Source organism: Chiroxiphia lanceolata, chromosome Z (assembly GCF_009829145.1).
Source record: "Chiroxiphia lanceolata isolate bChiLan1 chromosome Z, bChiLan1.pri, whole genome shotgun sequence".
NCBI lineage: Eukaryota > Metazoa > Chordata > Aves > Passeriformes > Pipridae > Chiroxiphia > Chiroxiphia lanceolata.
This window is the reverse complement of record NC_045671.1, coordinates 13,140,104-13,168,014: the sequence shown is the minus strand read 5'-3', so window position 1 is coordinate 13,168,014 and position 27,911 is coordinate 13,140,104. Positions and strand designations below refer to the sequence as shown.

At 38.6% G+C, this 27,911-nt stretch overlaps 1 protein-coding gene and 1 long non-coding RNA gene across 3 annotated transcripts; one reads left to right on the top strand and one right to left on the bottom strand.

The window, feature by feature from the left end:
* Positions 1-1,465: 1,465 nt before the first annotated feature.
* On the bottom strand, positions 1,466-6,890 carry LOC116780689. The gene is made up of 2 exons (XR_004354574.1): positions 6,507-6,890; positions 1,466-1,630 (listed from the first exon to the last, which is right to left on the bottom strand). It is a non-coding gene; the product is annotated as an uncharacterized LOC116780689 (long non-coding RNA).
* EMB (embigin) lies at positions 6,611-27,175 on the top strand. 2 transcript variants are annotated; one of them, XM_032675969.1, is made up of 10 exons: positions 6,611-6,980; positions 11,267-11,352; positions 14,308-14,397; positions 16,467-16,638; positions 17,798-17,886; positions 21,372-21,496; positions 22,464-22,746; positions 23,555-23,585; positions 25,485-25,543; positions 27,065-27,175. In XM_032675969.1, exons 1-9 carry the CDS (start codon positions 6,883-6,885, stop codon positions 25,525-25,527), a joined length of 1,017 nt encoding a protein of 338 aa, XP_032531860.1. In that variant the 5' UTR covers positions 6,611-6,882; the 3' UTR covers positions 25,528-25,543; positions 27,065-27,175. The 2 variants fall into 2 exon arrangements, with proteins under 2 accessions (XP_032531860.1, XP_032531861.1); XM_032675970.1 differs by having other exon boundaries at positions 6,612-6,976; positions 11,269-11,352.
* The last annotated feature ends 736 nt before the right edge of the window (positions 27,176-27,911 follow it).

The window sequence follows — 27,911 nt, the reverse complement described above, 5'->3', positions numbered from 1 at the left end:
ATTTTTTTTCCTGGCATTTGTGAGGTTTACAAAACCTGAAATAAATTTCATAGATCAGCCAGGATAAGTTGATCTCAGTTATTGTTAAAAAAATTTTACATTACATCTATAGATCTTCCACTACTGATTGTGCATATTCTTCTCTTCATGAACAATTTTTTTATTAATTGCTGTATTGCAAGGTAAAACTTAATTAGGATATGTTATCTTTGCATAATCCTCCCACAGCTTACTGAGCACAGAAGTATTTGGAAATATATTAACAATTGCTGAATCAGACCTAAAATTAAAAACTAGTTATGACTGTTCTTTTTCACTGTGAAACTCACATTCTACACACTAATATAGTTTAGGCTACTTTAACTTAAAAATATATGTAAGTGTTTTGTCTCTGGAAATATTGTCCAAGTTGTAATATAATGGAAATGCGTTGCAGAGCAAGTCTGCTGGTAAAAAGTCACAACCAGAAGTTCATCTTTGAACTCTTCTGGTGTGACATAAGCTCAGCTGAAAAAGCCATTTTAACTGTATTATTACCAGTGTAAAATAAAATTTATGTTTTAATAGGACTAAAATGATACATGAGATGACTGTCCCACAGCCCAACAGCTTCTGTCTCACAGATCCCATTGGATACTTCTAATGAAGTAGTTTACAGCTCTGAATGAAAATTATTCCCATGCAGAAGTAAAGCATGTATATTGCTTTAGGCATCAGAGAAACTGTAGGATTATGATGCATATTCAGCCTGTGAAAAAGCAAACGAGGGAAAACAGTTTTTTACAAACAAGTATTCCACAAATTTTTTATATGCAAAGCCTAACTCCTTATAATCATCCTTATTGTAGCAGACAAGTAATTTCCTTTATTAGAGTTCTGATAGCTTTCCTTCCTTTGTCTGAACTCTGTTTGCTGCCTGATGTTTCCACTTGTCCGAACAAAATATTTGCAGACTGGAAAACAGCTCTTCCATATACAGAGAACTAAAAATGTTTGCAGACTGTTTTGTGTTAAAATAGTGTTTTCCTTCACACATGAAGACAAATATCTAAGACCACCTCTCTCTGGACCAACATCCTTTTTTTAAATTAAAGTAGTAAGCCGTTCAGTTCTGAGTATGCATCATTTCAGAAAGTATTTAAATAGTTCTGTATCTGTTAAATAAACATTGCATTTGAATTATCACTTTGGTAAACCTTGAAATTGAATTTTCTCTTCAGAAAATTTCTTCAGGAATTTTCTCTTCTCTATAGGAAGAGTATGGTACAATAAACATGGATATATTCCTGTAGTATGGAGATTCCAGGATACATTTGGTTGTGCTGTCTTAGATGGTGTGGTTCTTCCAACATGTCTATAGACTGTTAAATTTTAGGAGTGTTAAATTCAAAATCTCTACTGTTAGGTACTCCCAATGCACATGGAGTGAGGTCTCTGCCTCTGCACTAATGAGGACAGGAACATATTTTACCTGTGTTCTGCAAAGTTTTAATGTGATCAAGGTTCCTCGCACTTCAGTTGTGCAGTTTCGGCTGATGACTCTGCAGTCAGTAAAAGTGCTGAAGATTGTCTCATGGCTTTTGCAATCCTTTTTCTTCATACTTCTGCTCCCTCACTGGTGGCAGAAGTCCTGTCATCAGAAAAAAATCTTCTTAGCTTTCATTTAAGAGACAAAAGAATTAAATAGCAAAAGATTAATAAAAACTGTTTAAAATCTCACGATTTTGGAATTACAAATAATGCTTTTAGTTACATAGCTTTCCCCCCTTTCTTTCATTGAACCCCATTTTTTTCTTTCAAAAATAATACATAAAGGAAAAACAGTGATGAAAGTAAAAGGATGCTGTCAGGGTTTCTAAAGTTTACTGAAGCTGCCTCATAAACAAATGGCGTAGTGTTTAACCTGAATGACCTCTCTCCACCAGGAATATAATCAATAAGGCTTAGGACACTTTACTTGTTACTTATTTTATGCTGCCTTATCTTCAGGTCTTATCTTCAAAATTACTAACATATTTCATATGTCCAAATTAAAAAAAAAATTTTTGGAGAAACATTGTTTCTGTCAACTATGGGGTGGGGGAGGGGAACCCCAAAAAACAAACAAACAAACAAAAATCCAAACCTACAAAACTCCACAGCCCATGAAACCCATAAAAAAGGTAATTTGGATAAGACAAAGTCTACACTCTGCCACCATACCCACAAAAAATGCAGAAAAGCATTCACACATTAATTACTCCAAGAAGCCCAATTTCAATGACATAAGCAAGGCCTGGTTCACCAGACAACGTAGTGCTCCTGCTTATTGCTGATCCTTGAGCAGGTACTGCAGCAGAATGGAGTATACCATCTTATATAGTTCACTATATAAAAGGGTTCTTATGATTTTTTTATTGTTGCCACAGAAGAGAAGCTATTTTCAAAAGTTTGAAAGGAAAATGAAGAATTCGTAAAAAAGACAGACTTATCAAAGGTGATCTTTTTGCTGATATTAAAGCAGTAGGTAAGACTGCATGCCCTCAGCATAATTACAATTAGACCAATTGTTCTCAAATTGTATTCAGATTTAGAGTAATTGTTTTCAAATTGTATTCAAATCAGAGCCTGGCTTATTTTTTGCAGCTACCTTATTGTAATGAAAGATACTGCCTCCCTCGAAGTCTGGTCCTGTTTGAGACATAAAAAATATCTTCTGCATATTTTGAAGCAACAGCTTGCAAAGCAAACCTTGTGATGAGACGGTATGCATTCTTATCATTGTGAACTTTATTTTTACGCTTAACAGATTTTACACAATTTTTTAGTTGTCTGTACATAAGGTTTCAATTTAAATTGTATTTTTAACAAAAGACTGGTTTTTTACATTATATTTTCCATTTTCAAAATGTCATTTTTGTTCAGACATCAGAAAGCAGGGGCTGGTGGTAGAAAGAACTCTGTCCAAAAAATCTTGCTTGGCTGAATTTTTGGATGCCAGTTCCTTATGATGTTGTGTTTGCCACGTGAACAAAGCCTTTTCTGAGCAGAGTCATACTGCATAATCTGCAAACCTGCACAGTAACAGTTTATGATTTTATATGATCAATATCAACAAGCTCAGTAATTCATACTGGCAGCAACCTAAGATCTTCAAAATATATCTTCCTAAAGCATTATACCCCAGTTTTTGTTTCGTATACAACATTAAACATTTGATAAATGGCAGAATTCTCAATAGAGATTATATGCTTAATCTTGCAAAGTGCCTTTGAGAAGGTAGCAGGAGATACTTGGATTTACAGCCACTTAGCAGGATGCAGACTCAGTGCAGAGTAACTAATTGCAGAGTATGAGGATTGCATAATCTGCCCTGTAGTTTTAAATCCAGCCAAGAGGTCCACTTAGTTAAATCCTTTAAGAACAAGCAAAAAATAAATATTTGGAGAAGAAAATAAAATTCTGGTTTGTAGTCTTGCACAGGCATTTAGTATAGTTCCTTGGCTTTCAGAAACATATGCATTCTGCATTGGTTTTTTAAATTTTATTATAACCTGTTACTGCAGAATGGGGAACCCATGGAGGTGTTGCATAACATCTCTTGTGGCATATCTGTTTGATAGTGGTCCACAGATTAGTAACATGTTATCTCCTGGCCTTGCAAAGTTACCTCCTGGACACCTTGCAAGACTTATTTCTGAAGTAATTCTAAATTGTGACTCCTATTTACCACTATTTGTTTTCCTGCTTTTACAATTAAAAATTTCATACCCATAAAAAAAGTCTCCTCATTAAAGTCCTTTAATGTTGGAAAAATCTACGTAGAACCTAGCAAGTCTTGATGATTCAGCTTCAGATATTGAAAGTTGTTAAACCCCATTCGTGAAATGTCTCTAAACTTCCACCTAAAAGGTTTTCAGGCTCTTTTGACTGTCTGCTTCTTTTTCTCAGTTCTTCTCACATACATTTAATTACCTTTTCAGAATTTGAGTGGCTTTTGTAAAAAGTAAACCTCCAGACAAGAAACTGCTGGATCGTGTATGTCCTTTGGTTATTTTATTGTTTTAGTTATTAACAGAAATAAATGAATACTAAAGACTAAGCTTTGAGAACACAAAACTTTGTTGTTAGTGAAAAGGAGCTGTAAAAGTACAAATTACCATCCAGATTTTTCTTCTGCATATCACATCAACTTTCAGAGTTTCATTTACTTTTGTTTTGTTATGAAAAATTTTGGCAAAGACCTTCTAGCTGAGTAAACCAGCAATTTCCCAGTATCAGAGATTTTATTAAACATAAGTTTTCTTATAAGCCAGAGTATGGTTCAATATATGAGTCCTTATTCCAAAACAACTGTCACAACTACCAAGTAATTTCCTTGTGAGAATAAGTCAAAGTTTCTCTATGGAAGCGAGAGAAAAGAATTAGCTCAAGAGAGAAGAGCAAAATATGCTGGACGTTAATAAGTGAAGCAGATTAGTCTTAGTATGTACAATCTAAATAGAAATACTTTTCCTGAAAATTTCCTGTTTCCAAATGCAAAAAAATATGACAGCTATTTTTTTTTTTTTAATATCCCCAGTATCCTGCTTTATCATTATTATCACTAACTTTATAATTTCTGAAATCTCTCACTTTTAATGATCTACCAAATCCATCCAGAGTACTTCAGGAATAATCTAATACTAGCACGTTATTATGGTATGGCATACTCTGGAGCACTGAAACCCTTAAAGGGCTGCTTGGTTTGCTTGACTGGTTCCTCTAAATTCTGCTTCCTCTTTGCCTTTCTCCCTTCCGTTGTGTTGAGGCTTCTGCATCTTTTACTATGAGTATAGAAAAAAACAGCTTCCTCAGGAGTAGTTTAATAATTGTTTCCCTCCAATTCAGCATTAAGTGTGGGATATACTATTAGCAGATAAGAAGCCCTAAAGAGTTGAGATGTTATCCTGCAAAGGTATTCACCATATCTTCAGATTGCTCACCAAAGATAACTCAGTAAGAAGGATAAAAGCCAGTCCTATACAGGACATGACATCAAATCATTAAAAACAAATTGTCTCCATCAGAACCTCTACAGTTTCCACTGAGCAAAAACTGATAAAACTACAGCTAAAGTACTAGACTGGAGTGCCCTAGCAACTCCATTCATGCCAGCTGGCAGTCTTTAGTAATAAATTTCTATACAGACTTGCCACTCACTAACCAGTCCATGTGGATTCTAGGTGGACAAAAACTCTCTCACCAAGAGGTGCTGCACACCAAACTGCTAAATCAGGCAAATCTAAGGTTTTCTTTCCACCCATTTCAGGGAGAGCTAACTGGAACTGCAAATCAGTCCCTTCCTATCTAAAGGCAGTTGACAATTTCTCCTCTCCCTCTCCTCCCCTCCTCCCCTCTCTCCCTTCCTCTCTCTCCCCTCCCCCTCCCCTTCTCTTCCCCTCTTCTTCCCCCTCCCTGAGAGAAATCTCTTCAGACCTAACTGGTTCAAATAAAACAGCTTTCAAGTGCCAGCCACCTTTTTTCCCATTAAAAGCTGAAGATATCTACCATTCCTAAAAAATTTATCTGAATTGGATTCTTTCTCTGAATCCTATCATTCTGTGCAATTTTAGCAGGCTGGAAGATTAACAAAATGCTGGAGGTTCAATCTCTCCTTACAGCACATTGCATCCTGAGTCCTCCTGTAACATACAGCAAGGGTTTATCAAAGCAATCCTGTTCCTAGTCTTTTGCTGTTAGTTGTATAAATTGGGAGTTTTTATGAATTAAAATTTTATTCTGAAAGACATTGTACTGGTATTGAAGGATATGGAACACAGCATGAACACGTACAATCCTGGAAAATCAACACATGGGGCGTTTGTTCTACATAAACTCCTATAGCTCTGCCAACATCAGAGCTAAGATGATGTAAAGGCTTATTTGCAGTGACCTTTTTGCATCATTGATATAAAGCTTCTACGCGGTTCAACCTTTGCATTACTGAAGTAACCCTTTTCTTGACAAGAAGGAAGAAGCAGTAATTATCCCAAAGTTTCTCTTTTGGAGAATGCCACTTTGTCAGATTTCATATTGCACAATCAGAAATCAGTTATTTACCAAGGAACAATCAGAAATGCATGTATACACATACCTGAGTGGGTTTACCATGTAACTACATATAAATACAGAATAAAAGAGAGTAAGCAATTGCACCAAGCCATAATCAAAGACCTCAGAAGCTTCTGCTAAAAATGCTGCTCCCTGGGCACTTTTCTACAAGCTGAGGGATTCAGAAGGACAGGTGTGAAAAAGCCGCAACTCCCATACAGTATAGCCCAGCTGCCCTGGAGCCACTGACCCTCGAAGCCGGGCTGTCCAGAAGATCACCAGCCAAAGGGGAGGGACAAGCTGGCTCTGCCCCAGGCAACCTTCTCCGGCCAAGCCGTGCCAGCGCCGGCTGCCCCCGAGCACCGCTCCACCCACGGTGGTCCCGCAGCCGCGGCCCTTGGGGACAAAAACAAGACCTGCCCCAGCCGCCCTACCTGCCCCGTAACCCTCCCGCCGACCCCGGGGGGTCTCCCAGGAGGCTCAGGCGCAGGGCCCCGCTCCAATTAGGCACCGGTGCGCGCCCCCGCCCTTCCTCCGCCACATAAAGGGCGGCGAGCGGAGCGCGGGGCAGGTCCTTTTGCCCCGGGGATCGGCTGTGTAACCGGTGCTGGCCGGCCGTTTCTTTTGTCTGTCGTTTTTCTTGCACAGGTGCATTTGGGGCCGCTTTGCTTCAGTTTTTGACCCCTGTCGCTGCGGTACCAGCCGGCTCTGCCGCAGAGCCGCTCCGGTGCGCTCGAGGCTTCCTGAGCCGGCACAGCCCGGGGTGCGGGGCCGAGCTCGGCCGAGCCCGGGAAGCGCGGCGGGGGTACCATGCCTGCCACCTTCGCCGGGAGGTGCCTGGGGCGGCTGCTGCCGCCGCTGCTGTTGCTGCTCTGCATCAGTTTCTCGGGCGGGAGCCCCGCAGGTAAATGGAAAAGCTCCCTTGTGCCGCGGGCCGGGTCCTCCCCGCCCTTAGTGTCGGGCAGGCTGGTGCGAGGGGGCCGGGACACCGCCCGGGAGCAAAGGTCCTCCCTGGCCCGCAGCATCCCCCCGGCTCCCGGGGTAGCGCGGCGCTGGCCCAGCCGGGCGGCTGCTGTTCGGTTGTGCCTGTGGAAATGGCTGAGCCGTTTCTTCTCCTCAGCGGCCCCGACCCTCCCGGCCGCCGCTGCCTCCCTCAGCGCTCGGGGCTGTTTTAGGGCACCAGGGAATCAATCCCCTCCCCGCTGTCCCCCGCCATCGGGGTGGCTGGCGGCGGCCCATCCGCTTTGTGCGGTCCTGTAGCTTCACTACTGTCTCTTGTCAGAAACGGGAGGGTTTACTAGCTCAGAGGTGCAGGACTGGGAGGCTGAGGGATAGTGTTTTATTGCTGCCCTATCCTTACTGAGAAAAACATTTAAATCCTGGGGAAAAAAAGAACGAATTGGTAGATTACAGTGCTAAAATATCAGTATGCCTAGCAGGTTGGGAGAAATGCTCCTTGGGATTTAATGCTGAGGTTTTAAAAGTGGCATTTAAAATCCATGAAGGATGAGGGGCTTGAGCCTTCCGGACCTTGTTCTTCTTGTAGTGGTTTTCAGCAGTTTAGCATGGGGCCAGGCAATTCTCAGGAAATACGAGTTTATTTCTTAAATCAGTGGATTTCTGCTGTTAATCCCTGCTTTGGGAGCTGCTGCAGAGTAGAATGGAATGATATCAGGAGGAGCTACCAAATAGCTGATGTTTGCTGTGCAAGATGAGCTTTCTAGAACAGGTCTTACCAAGGCCGGGAGTTCTGTCGTGATGTACGTGTGAACACCATGGCTGTGACTTGAATTAACCATCAGTAGTTCAGCTACATCTTCAGTGTGTGTTATATAAATAGTTATATGTTTGTGCCTGCCTCCTTAATACTGAGAGGAGCAGTACTGTTTCTCGTGTGATGGTAGCTTTCTTAAACTTCGTAGTGGTCTCACATAATGTGAAAGGAAACATACTTTGCAGTTCTTAAGGCTTGTTTAAAGTATGTATTTATATGCGCAGGGAAAAATCTGCTTTGTAGGTCTTAAACAGTCTGTGAAATATGTATGTGTTATTTCTGCACATGTGCAAAACTTGAAGGCCTTTGTGACAGCTTACTTCATTGAGAAGTTTTGTGACTGTAAATTGCCGATATTTACAGGAACATGTAAGTCACCATGTGGCTAACTTGCCATGAGGTGGTTTTTTCTGATGTCTGTTGCTGCCAAAAAACTGTAACCTGATAGTAGTTGAAGCAATTCCAAGTTTATATATAAAGCAATTGGTGAAATTATGTACTCTTATGAAAAAAAAAAAAAGAAAAAAAGCCGAACAAATTAAACAACAAAACCCTATTTTTGTTTCCAAAATTTCCACAAATCTACCATCTTCCCAAGGTGATGGATATCGGGTCAGGTTTTATTAGAACTAAGGTAGCAGGTTTAGTTCCTTTTATCCATAGAGAGTAAGGCTGTTTTCTTTAGACTTGCATTAAATGTTTTTATAGATGTATAGTTGTTTAACTTGGATAATTGTTTTGGAAAAATTTAAGCCATTGCTTTTATTCTGTGTTGAGCTACGGGTAATTTTTAATACATCACAGCACAGTTGTTCAGAACTTGCTTCTTTGTTTGGTTACTATTGTGGTTGCCTTATGTAGTTGACTGATTTAGGAAAAGCAATCCCACCACATCTTATCTCTCATCTTCTGCTCCTGAAGAAACCAAGGACGATGAGAACAAACCTCACTTCTTACAGACTTTGTTTACAGGTTGAATTTTTCTGGTTTGCCCTGAGGGAAGTGTGTTTATCAGGGCATTTGGAAGTCCTTCATGTTGGTTCTCTGGTGTCTCAGGGGTATTAGGAGGTTCTGGTGAGTGGTTTGGGGTGCTACTGAATGCTTGTGTACTTACACAGAGTATATATATGATTGATAGCAAACCTTAATGATGTTAAATTAAACTAAATTATATTTCAGCCTCTCTTTGTTCAGCACCTTTGTGGCTGAAAGAGAGCAAATAGATTTTTAAGTCTGACATTGTTCTGATGATGATGATGAGCATGGTACATCCACAGTTTATCCCCCAAATATTGACTGCAGTATGGAGCAGACATAAGGTGGAAAAATAAATTAATGACATCATACTCTTGGAACAAGAGCTCTACAAGCTACCACGCTGTCGATTAAATCTAATGCAAGTCAGTTAAAAGCTAAGGCATGCAGCTCTGACTCAGTAGTTTGAGAAGTTACTTGACTTGCTTACATCATTGCCTGGCTGGATGACACTAATCTTGCAGTGGTGCCTAACCTTGATCTCTGATGCTATTCAGCAGGTGTATATGAGAGGAGAAGAGCGGTGCAATGTTACCTCTGTTCTGTGTAGTTTGACATATGGACAGATAAGACTGAAGATGTGAGAGCAGTGGTGACAAGAAATAGCACGACTTGGCTGGTTGCACTTAATACATGAATCAAGGAGGAAAGCCAAGATGAGAATAATGTTAATATGCAGACCATGTTGCAGATGATCTGTCTTCATTGCAGAGACATAATAGAGCTGGTGTACATCTTGGCATTTGCACCTTCTAAATTTATAATCTTTGGGGATTTTAATTACTGTGCAGGTGATCCACGACATACTTAGAATGCCTCAAGATGCTTCAGGTATAAAAATCCATGGAGCTTTCTTCAAACTTAACCATGAATATCAGAAAAATAATAGCTCTTCCTGCTCTCAGCACCTCTGTAAAGCAGAGAGTAAGACTTACTGGCTGGGTCATAAGCCAGCAGATGTTCGGAGCAGATTTCTTAAATTATTTTCTTAGGGGAAGGACTGGTAGGGAAGAATTAGCTGTGAGACCAGTGGACTACTATGAAAAATTATGCAAATTAAACAAACTGATGTTGAGAACCCATAACACTTAACTTTTTAGATCATATCCTTTGATTACCTTGTTTTACTCTTGATCCAAACTGGTTGAAGTATGATGCGCAGACTGAGAGAGCAGATGGTGCAAGCCAGGCATGACTGTGATGTAGTCTTGAGTGACTGTGTGCTGGAAGTGCCAGTGGGAGCGTCTGTGGGTTGTCTGTGCCTATAGTGCTGAAATGGGGTAGGAGCGTTAGTAGTGTCATTCATTTGTAGGAAATGGCAGAGTGCTGACTTCACCTTTGCTGAAAGCATGCAGTTCTCAAAAGTTTGAATGGACTTAAAAGTATGATGTAGGTTTTCACTTTTCATCTATGCGTGTTTGTTGCTGTCTTGGATACCTAAAAGAGCTTATCACCCCCATGCCCCCAAGACTTTAACTGTAACTCTAAAACATGCCCTTTTTGCCCTTTGTGCCTACAGGCAGAATCCCTTACTCTGAGTGTTGTGGTGGTAGAATATGTCCTGCAATACCTTCACTAGCATGTGAAGATAGTGTTCATTTTGTGCTAACTAGCTCTGCCACCCAAATGTGGAAACAGAAAGGAAGGACCAAACATTTCCCTTCTTCTAAAACATCTACATACCTTGAATTCTTAGTAGGAGAGTGACACAAAGACTTAAAGTAAGGAAGTCATCTTCTTCCCCTGCTGTTCTTTCTCCAGTCAAGAGCATAAAGCAAAATCCTAGAGTCTTAACCTGGCTGTTGGGAAAAAAACCTGTTATAGATGGAGGATCAGATTTGTAGTGGTGTTAAGGAAAATGGAAATCATCATTAGTATTATATGTTGAAGTTTGTGTTTGACACAGGTGTCTTTTGTTTTGCTTACCAAGTTGCTAATAGGAGGAAATAAGGTTTGTTCATTGGATCACGCTAGACTTTTTAAGGTTGTAATGAAGTCCTTATTCTATTAGCAATTCTGCTAATCCGTGTTAAAAGCAGTCAACTAGAGTCAGTGGTTGTCTAAGCCCAGGAGAAATTCAGGAGTACAGTTTATAAAGTCTACTGTAATATTCTGAAGAATGGCTTTGTTTGACTGTAGACTAACTACAGGAAAAGAGCTGTATACAGAAATTAGAGATCAAATTAATACTGCCTCTGTTCTTCAATATTTTCTTGCTAAAGTGAGCTAAAGAACTACTGAAAAACAGTTCTTGTGCATTTTTCCATGTATATGCTCAGAACTTGGGAAGAAATGGAGAAGGAATGCTGAGGTGAGGAGCTTCTTCTTGAATCTTTCTCATGAACTAGCTTCTAACTCGAATTAAATTTCTTTAAACTTTTTTTTAGATCCAGTTATGACAACACAAGATGCCAGTCAGTCTCAGGCGAACTCCTTGACTAAGATGCAAGCTGGACTTAATGAATCATCTGGTAATTGTTTTATTTCAGTACACCTAAACTTATAGTACTTTTTCCTAGTGATACTTATTTATTATGTAGCATGTTTCATACTCAAGCCTTTTAAAATAAAAAATTGTCACTTTTCAGAAGAAACAAGAGTAGATATACTATCTAGACCTTTTAAAGCCATTGCTTTAAGAGATTAAGTGTTATAAGCATCTGTAGTACTGGAAAAAGCTATCCAGCTGCCAGTTGTGTGACCTGTTGCCCCTATGCATATATGCCATTAAAGCAGGCAGTGACCCTGGAGGTTGGACAATGCCTGAAGTAGTACCATTGCAGGAGTGTTCTACCACTTAGACCTGATAATTTTTCATGTGAGGGCTCCTTATGCTCTTGTATTAGTGAAAGGTGCAATAATGCCCTTGCATCACTGTGCCTGCTGCCTTCATCCATCTATTTTATTAATTACAACTGTGTCGAAAACATCCGTTGTCCCTTCTACTTTTATTTGCTGGGCCTTAACTGTGGTTGTGACGGGGAGCAGAGAATAAGTTCCAGGCAGGAGAAGAAATGAATGATTGTTGATTCTGCCTCTTATTTCTTTGTAAAGATCAGAGAAGGAGGATTTCAGCAGTGTACCAAAGCTCATGTTCATTAGTGCAAATCAAAAATGGCAAGTTATATTTGTACATGAACTCAATCAAGTTATGACAAGTTGCTCCCTCCGCAGGTTTTTTTTGTTGGAGATAATGCTATTTATCTGCTGTTCATCGCTATTTATCTGCTGTTCATCTTCAGAGCTTTTTAGCTCTGTGAGATCTACGAGTGCAGTAGCTAATAGATTCAGTAGCTTTCTATGTACGTAAACACAAATAGAAATAGGAGCTAAGATAATGAAGTATTTCATATAATATGACCTCACCTGGCTATTTTCATTTGATATGTGAATTGAGGATAAAAGGTCAGTATGAAAATCCTATTGGAGTGCAAGACATTCTAAAGGCTGTCTGTTTTTTTATGGGTGGGTAACAGCTACCATATGAACTGGCAGTGGTGCCTTCTGAATATGTCATCCTGAGGGATTTTAATAACAAACCAGGTGATGCATGTAGTAGACTGACAGAAACTCAGGTAATCCATGACAGCCTTGGCATGTTGTCAGAGTGTTTGTGCACACAGACAGGCTAAGGTTTGCCAGAACTTTTAGCCTTTACATGTTAATTCGTGGGTAAACACTGTACTAGTTTGTTTCTCCATTGGGCAGAGACCAAGGTTTGCTTGTGTTCTTGTCTAGAGCAACAGGACTTCGTGACTACTACTAGGGACAGCTTTCCTTTGCTTAAAAAGTCATTTTGGGCTGCCAGTTGAGGTTCACAACAGTCTGCTCTCAACAACATGCCCTGTTCGTCCATACCAACCACCTTAGTATTTTATAGCTTTATTTTTGCTTAAACTGGTTGAACCTTGATGGAAGGTATGAAAGCACAGGTGGAACAAGCCAGGCAAAAGGTTGATCACCTATTGCAGAGCGTTCCTTGTGCTATGGTGCCTTCTGAAACTGACCAGCAACTTGAAAGGCATGTAGTACCTCTGTTTATGCCTTTAGATGCAAACTACTAGCGGGAACTTCAGCTAGCCTTCAGCGCTGAGCTGAGAGGCACATGTTTAAGAACTTTATGTGAAAGTTCATTATTTTATTCAGGAAAGGAGAAGGAGTAATTATACCGAGATCTAGGCTTTCAGAGGTACTATTTCTACTGCACAGTGATCAACTCTGCCACCCAGTGCTTCTCTCAGCAAGAAGACTAAGCTGCAGTCCAATTCCTCTTATTTTCTCAGTTGTGAGTAGACAACTTTTCTATCCATGGACAGGAGAGATTATGAAGCCCCTTTCGTTCTACAAAATCTAGAATAATTTTCTCTTACAATGCTGTATGATTAGACAGTAATTACTATTCATGTATTTCTGCAATGCATTATGAAATATCTGAGAAATTATTTTCAAGCATGTAAGATGTGGCTTAAAACATTTAGTGTGTCTAGTAGGGGTAGGTGTGGGGATCTATTTCCTTTGTATCATCACTAAATTAAAAGAGGATTATTGTAGTTGGTCTACAACTCTTAGAGCTGTAGTTTATTAATTTGCTCTTTTCTGTTCTTGAAATACACTGAGTGTGTGAACAAGTGATGGGAACAGACTGTCTGTGCTTACAGTTGCTGTATCAAGCTAAGCTTTGTAGGGCTTTATAAAGGATCGCATACTCTCTGAAGAGTATGGAATCCATAGTCCTTCTGAAAAGGGATTTTGCAGAAAATAGTAAACCTTTTAAATGTAGGTTTTCCTCACAAAAGGAGTAGTTTTTAATCTGGCACATGATGATTGATATTGATAGTCTTCTTGTGTGGAAGCGCATTTCCTGGACAGGACAATAGAAGTTTTGTGGAGCAGTGAGGATCTCTGTGTTCTAGTGGATCACATGTTCTAGTGGTGTTCTTGCCTAGACTTTTTGGCTGTATGATAAAATTGTAGTGGCTTTGGGAATGGCAGTGTTCTGTCCCTCTGTTTCTTTATTTTTCTAAAGCTTACTGCTTTTTCAGGAACTATTTAAACATGGATGTAGTCCTGTATGGTTCTAGGATCCATCTGTAATATATAAGTGACTTCTTGAATCAGGCTGTGGAACAGTGATGACATTTTTAGAGTATTGACATTTACAATTAGAGCATTAAATAAAAGCTGGAAACCATCTTCTAGCATAGCATAATTGCTATAACAGCAACCCCACAACACTGCTGCTTTAAGATTCTGACTGTTAACACACAAGATATATAATAGGATCTCTGTAGTAGTCAGCATTTGGCAAGGTTATTATTTCCCCCCCAAGATTGCTATAAGTAATGGTTGCACTACCTTATTGACATGCTGCTGTGATTACTTACATAGAATAATATATTACTTTGCTTTGCCCCAAACCTTGTTAGGTCCAGATCTTACCACACAAGATCTCAAGCAGCCAAGCAAGGAGCACCAGTCTAATGGCTCTTTTCTGCAGTTTGAGATACTTCTACCTGGTGAGTGTGTTATTTTTTATCTTCCCTTATTTTATATCCAATGCCTGTGCTTACAGATAATCTTTGATATGAGTTGTAGAAGGAGTGAAGCTCAGAGTGAGCATGTGATGAGCTCAGTAAAAGAATAAAAATAAGTTTATGCTACCATTGACTATTGTGTTCTAACAACTGTTTTGCAGTAGAGAATTACATTCATTATTAAAACTACAAGTAAAAACAATTCATACCTATCTCTTCCTCCAAATCAATTGAAGTAACAGTTCTTTTGCACTAGTGAATCCACTCGGAGAGACCATGTAAGCTAGGGTACAGGTGTTAGCTTAGCAGCATTACAGGAGTTAAAGCATGGAGAAAAGGTAAGATTAAACCCATTCCTAAAGAAGATGTGAAGTTTCCAGTTGCCAAATAATATTTTCTAATTAATTTCTTGGGCAACTGGAAAAACTGAAATCTCTTAAAGGTTTGCAAAGTACTGGCATGATACTTTAAGGATATAATTGTGCAGCATTTATGCTGTATTTTCTTCTGGCAGGAAACTTAAGGTAGTGTCTGTTTCCTGTTATGGTACGTGTTCTCTTGGTACAGGGTTGCCCCAGATGTCAGTCTTGCTAGTGGTTAATCTTCAATATCATAGTGTTTCCTTGTTCTGTTCATTTAAAGGGTGGCTTTAACTTTAAAATAATCTCAAAAGGTACAGATTCTATTTTAACCAGTGTAATCTGACTGTTAGACTTTTTCTGCTGTGAAACCAGTTCCATTTGTAAAATTTGATCATAAGCAACCTCAACAAGCAGAGTTATGCTTGACTCATTTATTGTGTAATCACTCTAATAAATGTTTCAATAACTGACTCTGCTCTGCTATGAAAGGCTGAGGTGTTACATTTCTAAGTTTATTTCCAGTTCAGCAGATCTGAAATATTTTGACTGGGACTTGAAGTTCTAGACATGCTGTTCTTCAGGTTGTAAATTTCTCTGCCAGACCCACTCAAGTTCACTTATATTCTGTACTGGGAAGTATCTGGTGCTTCTACTTCAACCAGGCCTTGCTGTTGACTAGGTATGACTTGCGTTACTAAGACAGTGAGCTGTATTTTAAAGCTTCCTTTTCTCTTGGAAAGAATGCAAGCTGTGAAATACAACTGCACTCTTTTGACTATCAAGTACTGCAGGGCTTGTCTAGGATTGGGGTGATGCTTGCAATAAATTTTCATGAAGAATTCAGATGGACTAACCACAGTTGTATCTAGAAGACATGAAACAAAAGGCCAATTATGGAATAAAATGTCATTGCTAACAGGTACAATGTTTAACATGTTTTCGTATAAAAGGCTGTTTCTATGGGTCAGAAGATACTTGCTGTGTAAAACCTACTTTTTGGATATGTGTGAACCTTGTTAAAAGCAAAAACCTGTTATGCTTTTCCTACTGTATTGGAATATTTTCACATTGTAATTCTACAAACTTGTCAGGAAGGCAAAGGCAGCTGTAGATTGGTTTGAAGATGATTTGATTTCTGCTGGAGTATATGTAGTGTGAAAGACTGGATCCAACTGTGGTCCAACAATGTTAGGGATGTGGACTTTATCAACAACTTCCCTAGAATTAGGATATGGCTGTGATCTCAGTAGCATAAAAATCTGCAACTGTCTAAAATCCAGAGGGTTATAGATATTTATAGCTTACTCTTCTTGACATTAATATCACTTTCTATATACTTACTATGTACTTAATATTTTTTGTTTGGGTTAAATAATGTAAACACATGAATCTACCTTGCTTTCAGTGAAATGAGTATCTATGTTTCTATAATAGACCCCTTCGTAGGTAAACTAGGAAGTTTACCTACAAAATGGAGTGTGTTATTATTGTAATACTTGTGTATCATAACAGGGCTTAAGAACATTACTGAGGTACATTGCGGGTGTTTTTTTTTTACCCTGTAAAGTATGAGTAGTGCTCTGTATTCAACTGTAATCCTGCATATGCAAACACAATCTTCCAATCTCTTCTTCCCCAAGCATAAAGAAATCTGGTTTTTTCAGTAAAAATCTTTTAAACTTTTTCTAGGTCCTCCTGGTACTTTGCTGGAAAGAAATATCAGTTTGGCCAATGCAACTACAGTTGAACTTTCATGCAAATTAGATCCGAATTCTCATTTAAAAAGTCCTCAAGTGACTTGGAAAAGGGGGAATGAAACAATCAGTCACACCACTAAAACTGAGAACAGCTGGAGCATCAAGTAAGTAGCATTCTTGACAGTGTGATTTGCAGGCTCTAAAGAGTTATCACATGTATATACACTGCCCAACACTAGTCATGTATATATTGGAAAAAAGCCAAATGCAAAGATTAATCATCATATTGGAGCTACAGGAAAGGAGAAAGGGTGCAGGTAGTTCTTCCTCTAGTGCTGGGAAAAATAAAACAAGAAAAAGAGCATAATGCAAGAAAAGAACATAAATAAGGACACAGTTCTTTGAGGTTCAGTAGTTCTGTTCAGTAAGTGAAATAGTAATATCAGTCTGAGATTGAGGTATTCTAGCAGTTTCTCTTTTGACATTTGTCTTTTCCACCTCCTTGCTGCTTTGCAGAAGTCTGGAAAGCATCAATGGCCAGTTTCCTTTCCTTCATAATTAGCAAAACAGAGAAGAAATCAGCTTTACACTAAAGATGTTTTGAAGGTTTTCTTAACTCTTTCAAACCTCTACAGAAACTCAAATGTTATAGAAACCTTTCTACAATTAGTACAATTTGCTGTTGTTCTTTAAAATTAGGTCATTTACACATTTTTAACCAGGTGGTCTCCAGTTCATTTCTGAGTTCAAGCTTAGGTTTCTTAACAGCAATAATAATTTTATAAAATTTCTGTGACAGAAAATATGACAATGTGATTGTCACTTTTCTGATATACATATACACAAGCACAGCCATGCAGGTCTTTTTCAGAGTGCCAGTGAAACCTATAGTTTGCCAGTGGAGAAGATGCTGGAAGCTCTTCAAAACTCCTTTTTTGTGTTGAACTGACTGGTTTCAGGGTAGATTACTTCCATGGTTTGTTCTTCCTAAAGTCCTACATAGGATATGCTAGATAGTTGACATGGTGAACTTGTTTCTGATTTGGTAACATATAGATCATACTGCTTAAAGATGTTTTGGCCTTCTGTGACCACGAAGAGTGAAAAGAATGTTTATGTTCTTGTGGTCTTCTGTTTTCTTAAAAATGTCATGCTGTTTCTGCACTGCACTAAACCTGAATCCTAGTGTTTCAGTGATGTATGTTCCCTGCTACTAATCCTTACTATTTTCTTTAGAATGTTAATTAGCAGTCACTCATAGTTGTAAGACAAAAGAAAATACGTGCAAAAAGCAAATGGATGATTTTTTTTTTTTTTTTTAAGATTGGTGATAGTGGATAGCAGTAAGATGGGAAGTTACAGCTGTATTCTGAAAGGTGACAAAGAAATCAGTGCTACGTTTCATTTACACGGTAATTGTATTTAATTAATTTTTATTGATTTTTAAATTTTTGTTTCACCTGACCACTACAAACCTGTATTAATATGGCTTCTAGAGAGTATGGAAATTGAAACTTAATTTGATAAGTAATGACTAATAAGGTCAAGCTAAGTGAGAATTACTTTCAAAGTCATTTCTGTAGCATGGAAGGAAGACAAAAGCTAAAATCCTTTTTAAAAAAATTTCCTAACAACCAAAAGAACATACAGGTCTAGGTTTTTTTCCCTTAATGAGTAACTGATCCCCCTTTCCCTGTCCATCCCTAGAGCCTGAGTGAATACTCTTCACTTTCTGGGGGATGGGAATAAAGGATGGTGTCTCATATAAATTCTTCCAAAAGTAGAGCCAGTAACTTGAAAGTTTGGTCTGAGATTTGGTGTTAAATGTGAAGCAGAGATTGGTAGAATAGAGGCAGATTTTTTTTTTAAAATTTCAGTTGTATTTCTTAAACACTAAATTACTGTTTTAGTGCATGTTTTATTCTCTCTAAGAATAGCACTTACATGAACAATTAGATGCTTCATTGGCAGTATGCGTGCCCTTTCTTCTGTTCTGTGTTCTCTTCTCCAATAATGTTATCCCTGACAGTAGTAGGTGAATGGAAGATGTGCCGAAATGAAATTAGTACACACTACTGTTATGGTGAATAACTCTCATGAGAGAGTTATTCCCTTCTCTGTTCCCACTACCCAAATTTTGCAAAGAGCAAGGGAAGCATTTAATCTGTGGGGGATCTACAGGCTCGTACGTGAGAGATTTTCCCCTGAGCACAGGCTCTGAGAAACCCCAACTCATCAATCAATATCCTAACCTCAGCTGAAATAACTAGCAGGGCTTACTGATTCTCAGTGCTGCAAGCTGCCTTTGTTCAGTGGAATATCTGGTAATATGACTCGAGCAAACCTCATGTGTGTTCAAATCTTTAGTGTTGACACCTGCTTTCAGACCTTCAGCCGGTGGAGACTAGCTTGCAATACTGAATGAAGACAAAATTGTAGTTTATTCAAGCCTTTTAATCTCTGAAAATGATGATGTATTTTTCCTGTCAGTATGTGGGTAAGGTTTAGTTGAGTAACTAACCATGTCTGTTTCAATTGAAAAAAGTCCAAGGAGACTTTTTTTTTTTTTGAAAGTATACAATATCTCTTGCAGTAAGGGCAGCAATGGCTCAATAGGGAAGTTGTCTTTTCCGGGACAGTGCATAGGACTGGTTGATTTATTATAAGAAGATGGGAGAATTGCTTCACAATGGTTGAACGCCATCACTTCTGATGCCATAAAAAGTACTGGCTTGACACTTTCTATGATTGTGCAAGAGTGAGGGAAATGGGAAAGAGAAGTCCTTGAATCTTCCAGTCAATAATGCAGGAAGAACAGTTCTGAAACTGAAAGATGAGTAATGTGTTGGTATAAGCTCAGTAGCTAAAGTCATCACTGCTGTAACTAGCTGCTATAACTCTTCCACTAGGCAGTTTGGCATGATTGGATGTTTTACCTCTCCTCTCCTTTCCCCTGCTTCCTGGCCTGGTGTAACCCTGCAGGTTTTGTGGAGTTAGGTTTTTACTCATGTCTGCAGACAATGAGATATTTAAAGGAAGTTCAAATTATTAAACACAGAGAACATTCATGGGTATTTTAGTGTTGAGAAGTGTTGCAAGCTTATAAAAAGGTAGAATAGATTAATTTGTGTTTGCCCTTTGTTTGGGGATCCTTAAGCAGCTTTTGAGGAACATGCACTATGAAATAGCTCTGGTCTTTAAAACTGTATGGAAATCTCACTGGTGTAAATGCTGGTGCTAACTAACAGCTGTCTGTCTCTTCAACAGTTGATTTTTGTCGGTGCAGCAGAAGTGTTTTGTCACCAAATCTGGTATGATCTGCTTGGAAAAATGCCTGGGACAGAGTAGATTATTTCTTTGTGCACATTCAGAAATTAGCAGCTGTTAAAGAGCCAGATCCCAGAACTCATGGTGGATATTCATATCCTTGATCGTGGCTAATGTGTTCACATGTATTGCTGGTAATACCTATAGCTGTGCTTTGCCACTGATCAGCATGGCTGAATCTTTTTGACTGCCACATAAGCTTGTTGTGCTGGGTAGTATATGTGGTTTTTGTTTGTTTCCTCTTGCTCCTTTTTTTGTTTACCCCAGCCTCCTTTTGTCTTCTCTAAATTTCAGAGGTGGCAACAGTTATTAGTGAGGTCATCCCTTTTACTCACAGCAGTGAACATACTCCACCAGTACTCCTAAGGGTAGTGTTGAATGATAATACATGCACATGGAGTGAGAAGACTTCATTAATAATGAGGCTGGATTGATGTATGGTGCAGCAAATGAGGCTGAAAGCAATTGTTATCAAAAAATTGGTTTTATGTTTCTGGACTGGAAGCTCTGAAGTTTGAATACACATGAGAAGTCAACTTTTTTGGGAAAAATAGTTTGTACTTGGCTAGTCAAGGGGGGGGGACAAGAACAATCTTAGTTTGTATCAAGTTCATCATAATTGCTGCAAAGCAAGTACTTGACCTGTTTAGTGTGATCAGCATAATTTTAAGTATGTACTGGATCTGCATGTACAAAGTAGAGCAGTGAAACTTTAAGAAAAATTTAAAATAATTGGATCTGAGGAAAACATGTTGGTGAACATCTTAATAGAGAGGGAAAGGAGGGGGAAGGGGAAATACATGCTCTAGCGTGATGTAATTGCTAAGCTCTAACAGTATCTGTTGGATAGCCTCAATACATTCAACAGCCTTTCTGGGCTTTTCAAAGCTTGAGGGATACCCGCAGTTAAAGTGGCTTGGGCAAGTAGCTCTGAAGTTAAACTGATGTCTTGTTTCTTGTTGACTGTATTGTGTCCTCAGCAAGATAAGACCAAAAATCCTATTTATTGTCATGCATCCAAAAGTCATTACTTCAGCTCAGTAAATACTTGTAACTACAGATCTACAATTTGCAGTTTTGTCTTAATTTTGGAAAAGTTCTCTGCATGCACAGCTTGCCAGATACCATTATGTAGTCGCACTGTGGCTGGAACAGACTTCTGTCAGTTTCTGCAGATTGAGTGAAACTGCAGGAAAATTCTATGTTTGTTTCTAGTGTAATAAAACTGAAGCATATAGCTTACAGATATCAAGGAAGGGAAAGAGGAAATGGGCAAGGGTAGAAATCACAGTCTGATTATCACTTAGTGTTTGGTATTAATTGGCAACTTTTAAGATCGCACAGCAACTGAGAAAAGGGTTCCGATAGTCTTCTTTACAAATTCTGTATATGAAATATCAACATGAAATGACTCCTCATTTACATCATGTCATGAATGATAGAATCATCTGTGTTTAAGTGAAAGAGAAGTGAATAGACAACTATAAATACATACCTGAATATATTCTTTCTGTAACACTAATTCAAACCTGTATCTCTCACTTGGTGAACTTTTCCTTCTTGTTCTTAGTACCGAAAATTGAAGCAAGAGAAAAACCTGTAATCACTTATGAAAAAGATACAGCTGTAATGGTTTGTAAAAGTGACTCTACTCCCATGACTTGGACCTGGTATATGTTGAGTGGAAGTAAGCCGGTAAGGTCTCCATCTGTTGGCCAAGCAAAACAGTGTGGCAAAGTACAGACAATTCGTAAAGTATGATGGCTCTTGATTGGAGGCTTTACAAATTGCATTTCCATTAACTTTAATGTTAACTCTGTATGTGGAAAAAAATACATGTGGTATTTAGAAGTAATCATTGTTACTGGGACGTAGAATTTTTTTTTTTCTGGTTCGTATGTTGTTTCTTTTCCAAAAAGTCCCTGCCTTACTCCTGTAGACCATGTAAGAGTAAAACAGATAAGGTGAGTCTTGAGAGACTTGGTTTTGCTGTATTTATGCTGGCTATATTCCTCAAATCTTGCCACTTCATACAAAAAAAATCTTTCAGTGGGACACACTGTCGAAGACTTGTAAGATCCTGTAGGACAGAGGGAGGATACGAATATGTCCCTTCTTTTCCTCCTCCAGGGAGGAAAGTAATTCTGTTTCTTGGCCTATGATCTGTCTGGGAAGTATAGCCACTGTGTTCTAGCCCTTTTCTGAGGGCTCTTGAGAGGAGTTAAATAGATTTATTTTCATTATACTGCTGGAGAGTAGCACTGACTTGTAAGACTGTCAGGATATTTCCCAGTGTTCACACCTCGGTGCCCATGAAAGTTTATGCTTTGTGCTGTGGTGAAAGCTGTGCATTAGATCCTGGCACCTGAGGATACCTTTGTCATCAGAGAGTCAATAGAGCCAAAGGTACCTTTTTAGCTGACCTGATATAAAAAAGGTCAGACAACTAACCCACTGAAAGTTCATGTTTCCTTTGAATCTAAAGGGAACCAGGGTGGCCACCTAAGATAAACCCTTCCCTTGGAGGTGGAGTAATCATGTGTCACAAATGCCACTCGTTCCTCACCCATTTTACATCTCTTTATAGAACTATTTGTCAATGATACAATTTGATTAAGAACTTGTTACATTAATAAGACTTGTAATGCCTTTTTATTTTCAGGTTATCCTTAATGAATCTTTGTGGACAGACAAGTACCTAATTTCTAGACTGTCTGCCAATATAACCCGTCTGAGGATACTCAAGCTCACCAAGGAAGATGCTGGTGTATATTGGTGTGAAGCTGTTTTCGAATTAGGGAAAAGTGAAGGGAAGATGGAACTTAAAGTTCTGTCCCTCATGGCACCTCTCAAACCCTTCATAGCAGTTGTGGCTGAAGTTATTATTCTGGTAACTACCATTGTCCTTTATGAGTTGTATTCGAAAAGGAAAGGAAAATGTACAGGTAAGTTGTTTGGGTTTTTTTTAACGATTTCTAGCTTTCCATTGAAAGTGCAATCAAAGGTATGACCCACAGCACTTCATATATGAAGTTTAATGTGAATTTTACATCATTTCTTTCTGATAAAATACTTTCTTCTAGAACACCACATTATTTTAGATATTTAAATCTCTTCCATGAGTCCTGAATCAAATGCAAACTGAATTCAGTAAGCAATATTTTCCCATAAAGGGTTTGATTTAGTGCTGATTTTTTTTCCTTGGAATACAGGGGAATTTAGAGGCTGTACTTTTTGGGGGAATGCTTAGGAATGGAAGCAACTCATAAGAGCTTTGAAGGGAGAAATCTGTATAGAGAAATGGAGTAAGAAGGAAAAAGGCGTTAAACCAGAATGCAGTAAAACTGGTTACTGAACCTAAGGCAAACTAGGGGTGAACAGAACTAGATGTGCAAGATGAAAGAGAAATTGTATATAGTAAAGTCTTTGTATATATGTTTTTTAATGCATACATGCATGTATCAATGCATAATGCATATATGCATGTACATACAGAAATGTATGTATATAACATGTTTTGTATTAAAATCAGAGTAATAAAACTTTATCAAAATAAGTTTTTTGAAAAATTTGGAGGTAATTTCATTCACTAGAGTAACAAGATAATTTGAATTAAAAATCTAAGAAAAGTAAGCAAATGAAAAACAAGGTTTTGTTTTGATTAAAAAATGAGTAAATAATACACAAAATCAGAATTTTTTTATTGTTTATTAAAGTGAGATTTTAATCCTTTTTTTTAATCTTCTGCTGAAGGTGGAAAAGCATGTGACCAAACTGAGCAACTGTAAGTAAAGAATTTCTCTACTGGAGTTAAATTAAATATTTTTTCTTTTGTGTATTATTGATGTAGAGAGTTTTATCTTGTTGTTGACTAGTTGGTAAGGGATGATGATGAATGTGGAGGTACAGTTTATTATTTTCCTCAAGACTTCTTAGTTCCAAAGTGAGCAGAGCTCTGTTTTCTACCTGGCACTTGATTTTGAGATTAAGCTATTTCTCTTTTTCTTTTTTTTTATTGAAAGCACCATGTGTCCTTGTTATGACTGTAACTTGCAAGGAAATAACTTTGGGGTGGTAACTTTCCAGAAGAGGCTTAGAATTTTTTAAAAATGTATATTTGTCCATACTAACATACACTTCTCTCACTTTCACTTGGTCGAAGCCCTGACTCCCCTAGGACAGCTTGTAGTCGTTGGGGTGCTGGGAGCTGCCCTTGTTGGCTGTTTTGGTGGTTAAGTCCAACCGCTCAGGGGGACTGATAACTTGGGCTCTCTGGGCACAGGACCATCTGCACTGCTGGAAACAAAGGAGCAGGTGTAGGCACTTGGGCTGCTGGTCTGCTGCTTGAGGGTCTGTGCTCCCATGCTGACTTCCCCATCCTTAGGATGATGCATGCCTATAGGCTTGCTTGCTAAAACGGGCTGTACTTTCTGCCCATCTTCTGAAGCCCAGTTGCCTCATCTGGCCTGGTTACACCATAAAACAAGAGGAAAGTCTCCTAACAGTTCCTCTTTTTAGATCTGTTCAGTCTGTTCTGGATTTTCTCCCCCCAGTTGCTTCTCTCCTGTGTTTATCTCCTTTTTTTTTCTTCTGAGCAGCTGTCTTTCCCTCCCTCCTTGAATTTTTTTCTGCAGCAACCTTTGTTTCCCTGTGTTGTATACACTTTCTCATTCCTTTTGCCAGCACAAGCTGAAAATGTTTTGGTGCTTTTGCCCTTATCTGAACAGATCTAAAGCTCTAACTCAATTATAGTACAAAGTGGCAGTATGTCTTGGGAATACAGTATGCTATTACTTGGCTCAGTGTTTGGGGATATGTCTTGGTTTGAAAATAGAATGATTGTCCTTATGCACAGCCCTTCTTCTTGTAAACCCTCTAGAACTGTATTAAACTAGGATTGTAATATAGACTAGTGCACTAAAATAATGTTTTTATGCTTGTGGGATGCGGTTCTGCTTAATCTTTATTGTGGAATTTTATCTTAGATAAAAACATACGAGGAATATTTATTTAACTCTGTTCTTCTCTGATTTCAAGAACTGAATGTTGCTTCAACTATTGGCTGTTTAGAATATAGATTTGTGTACCAGGGAAAATGGCTCCAGAGGAACATTTCTGTTCTGTGTGGGATGACTAATACACCTGAACTTGGTTGATGAGGCTATAATTTTAATGTCACATCCAACTATATATTTAGGTGGGAGCCTAGTGATTCACAAAATTTTTTTAGCAAGAGAATTTTTAACTCAAGTCTTGATTGTGATCCACACCATATACTAGGTGAAGTTACTCTGGAAGGAGTAATCATGTGTTGGTTTCATTCCATGTTCTGAGAATATTGAGCTATATATTTACTGCCTGTATATTGTTCGAGTATTCATTTTGAGTACAAATTCTTTATATTGAATGAAGTGATAGTGCAGGAATCATTTGGGAGTGCTATTACTGCTCTAACTTTTGCCCAGAGTTCTGTGGGATTTTTGGGAGCGACTGAGTTGAGTCTTTACTTGAAGGACTTCAAGAGTCACTATTTTGGTTGCTTAATTTCTTCTAATCTTTTTTTCTTCATATGCCAAAAGAGAAAATCTAACACATTTGTGATGTATTCTGGTTGGGTTGGGGGACTGGAATAATTGTGGTATCTTAAAGTTGAGTTTTGGAATTCAACCTCTCTTTCTTCTAGTAAATCACGTGAAGGCAGTAGTGCTAGCCACAGAAAAATTTAATCCAGTTCCTGAAAAGGTAAGAGATGAAACAGAGACCAGAGTTTACTTTTCTGTTGAGCAGCCTAATACTAGGACAAAGAAGTCCACTGTGCCATCCCAATCTGTTTTTTATGTGGTAGCAATATAGTAGTTGAACCATTGTTTGGGTGAAACAACATACAGTCAAGCAAGAAAGCAAGTCCAAATCCTTTAAACTCTATTCTGTTGTCATTGTGAGTTAATAGTTCTGTTAACCCATGCAGTTTTTAAAATGGGACCTAGGTTAACCAGCTTAACTGCTTGGCTCCTGATTGTGAAACAGTCCAGTGAATGACCAGGATAGGTGCTGAGATGCATAAGAATTGCTGCTGTATTCAAAATCATGCTCTTTCAGACTGTATTTTGGATGTTGAGTGAGTTTATGGAGGAAGGATTCAAATGTGATAGCAAGCAGGGAATGTGACAGTACTGGAGAGATGAAACAAGGGTTAGAGCAGTCTAGGAAAAAAGACAGCTTAATAGATGGTGACTCAAAAGGACTAGTGGTAGAATAAGGAAGCAGAGGGTATGTAGCCCTGTGAAAGCTATGTAATGAACTTCCTGATCCTCTACCCTGTTTACAGTCCAATTATAGGCTGCTTTTACTTATGGCAGCTGGAAATGCTTGTCAAAGGATGGTCTGTCAGTTGAGGACCAATCCTACACACTCTTATTTCCCCTCTGCATCTGGCACCCCAAACTCTCATCTGTACAGATGACAGTTGTGAATGACTTTGCATTCACAAAATCACAATCAGTGCTGATACTGTTTATCCTCATCGCAAGCCATCTACTTGAATAAAGGTTGTTCCCATACCCTTTGTTTTAAAGAACAGAAAGAGAAATGTCAGGTAAACCTCATGTAAAAAGAGTAATGAATCAGGAAACCAGAAAATTACGTTCCAAGATTATATTGTCTCCTAGGTTTCCTGCATGGTATTTCACTTTTGATTCCTCTGACTTATGTTCCCTAAGTGTTCAGATTTAGCCCCAGCTGGCAACTCCACCCCATACAGCCACTTTTGCTCTCTGATGGGATGGGGGAGAGAATCAGATGAGTAAACGTGAGTGACTGCGTGGGCTGTAATATAGACAGCTTAATAGGGAAAGCAGAAGCTGCACACACAAGCAGAACAAAGGATTCATTCACTATTTCTCAAGGGCAGGCAGGTGTTCAGCTGTCTCTGGGTAAGCGGGGCTCCATCATGCTCCACCATGCATAATAGCTACTTGAGTTAATTGGGAGGACAAATACCATCACTCTGAATGTACCCTTCTCCTTCCTCCCCCAGCTTTATATGCTGAAAATGATGCCATATGAGATGGAATATCCCTGTGGTCAGCTGGAGTCAGCTACTCTGGCTGTGTCCCAACTCCTTTTACCCACCTCAACCTCCTCACTGGTGGGGTGGGGAGAGGAGCAGAATGAAGTTTATTTTCAAATAAATATGGGAAAATACTAAGCAGAAAAATAGTAGAATTCCTATTATAATGCGATGTTTATTCTTTTTTATTGCAGGAGACTTAAGCCAACAGAAGTGGAAATTGTTACAAAGCTACAGAAGATGTATGCAGCTATGCATTTTAAACATTCACTGTGTTTCTAAGTAAAGTCCTCTATGTCTATGAGAAAAAAAGATGCTGTTAATCTGCTCATTTTTTAGAGATGATAATCTGCTGTATTGCATTTAGACTTTTGCTCTCTGTAACGTTTGTCTTTTTACTACTAGAAGGCGTTTTTTGATTTTATGTCTTAAACTGGAACTAACCTTGCATTCACTGAATAAATGGTTAATATAAGAGTGTGTTTTATAAAGCTGGGCATGTAAGACTAAAAACGTGTTTCCACAAAAGAAAATGCCTTTTACTAGCTGATGAAGCAAACATTTTTACCAAAGAAATGGTGAGAGGGAAATCTTTATCGCGGTTTAAATGAAACATTAACAGTTGCAGTTTGCTCTGAACAGTAAAATGTCTTCATTCTTAGCCTCATTCTGAATGCTGCTGTACTGTACTTCATAATAGGCTACACACTTAAATACTGTACAGATCAGATATTTGAGTAGATGAAAGAAGTAATGGGGATACAGTACCTTTTCAGACTATAACTGCACTAATTCCTTATGCTTGCACTGTCTAGGGCTGCAAAACCATTTTTGTGATTATAATTTATACAGAACACTGAATTTTCATGAATATACTTATATGATTCTGATTATACATCCTGTCTAGTTGGTACTTCTGCTTTTTTCACCAAACTGTGTTGTTCTTTAAACTCCTTGCAAAGCACAGAAGAGTCTTGAGCCGCTAAAATTTTCAGGATAGTAGAATAAAGCAACATGAATACCACTCGTTCTCTTACACAA

Bases quoted from the DNA above. Each gene is read 5' to 3' on its own strand.
- EMB (XM_032675969.1), top strand. From the start codon at position 6,883: ATGCCTGCCACCTTCGCCGGGAGGTGCCTGGGGCGGCTGCTGCCGCCG. The intron at 16,639-17,797 runs GTAAGTAGCATT...TTTTTTTTTAAG, and splicing joins GAGAACAGCTGGAGCATCAA to ATTGGTGATAGTGGATAGCA. The intron at 22,747-23,554 runs GTAAGTTGTTTG...CTTCTGCTGAAG, and splicing joins AAGGAAAGGAAAATGTACAG to GTGGAAAAGCATGTGACCAA.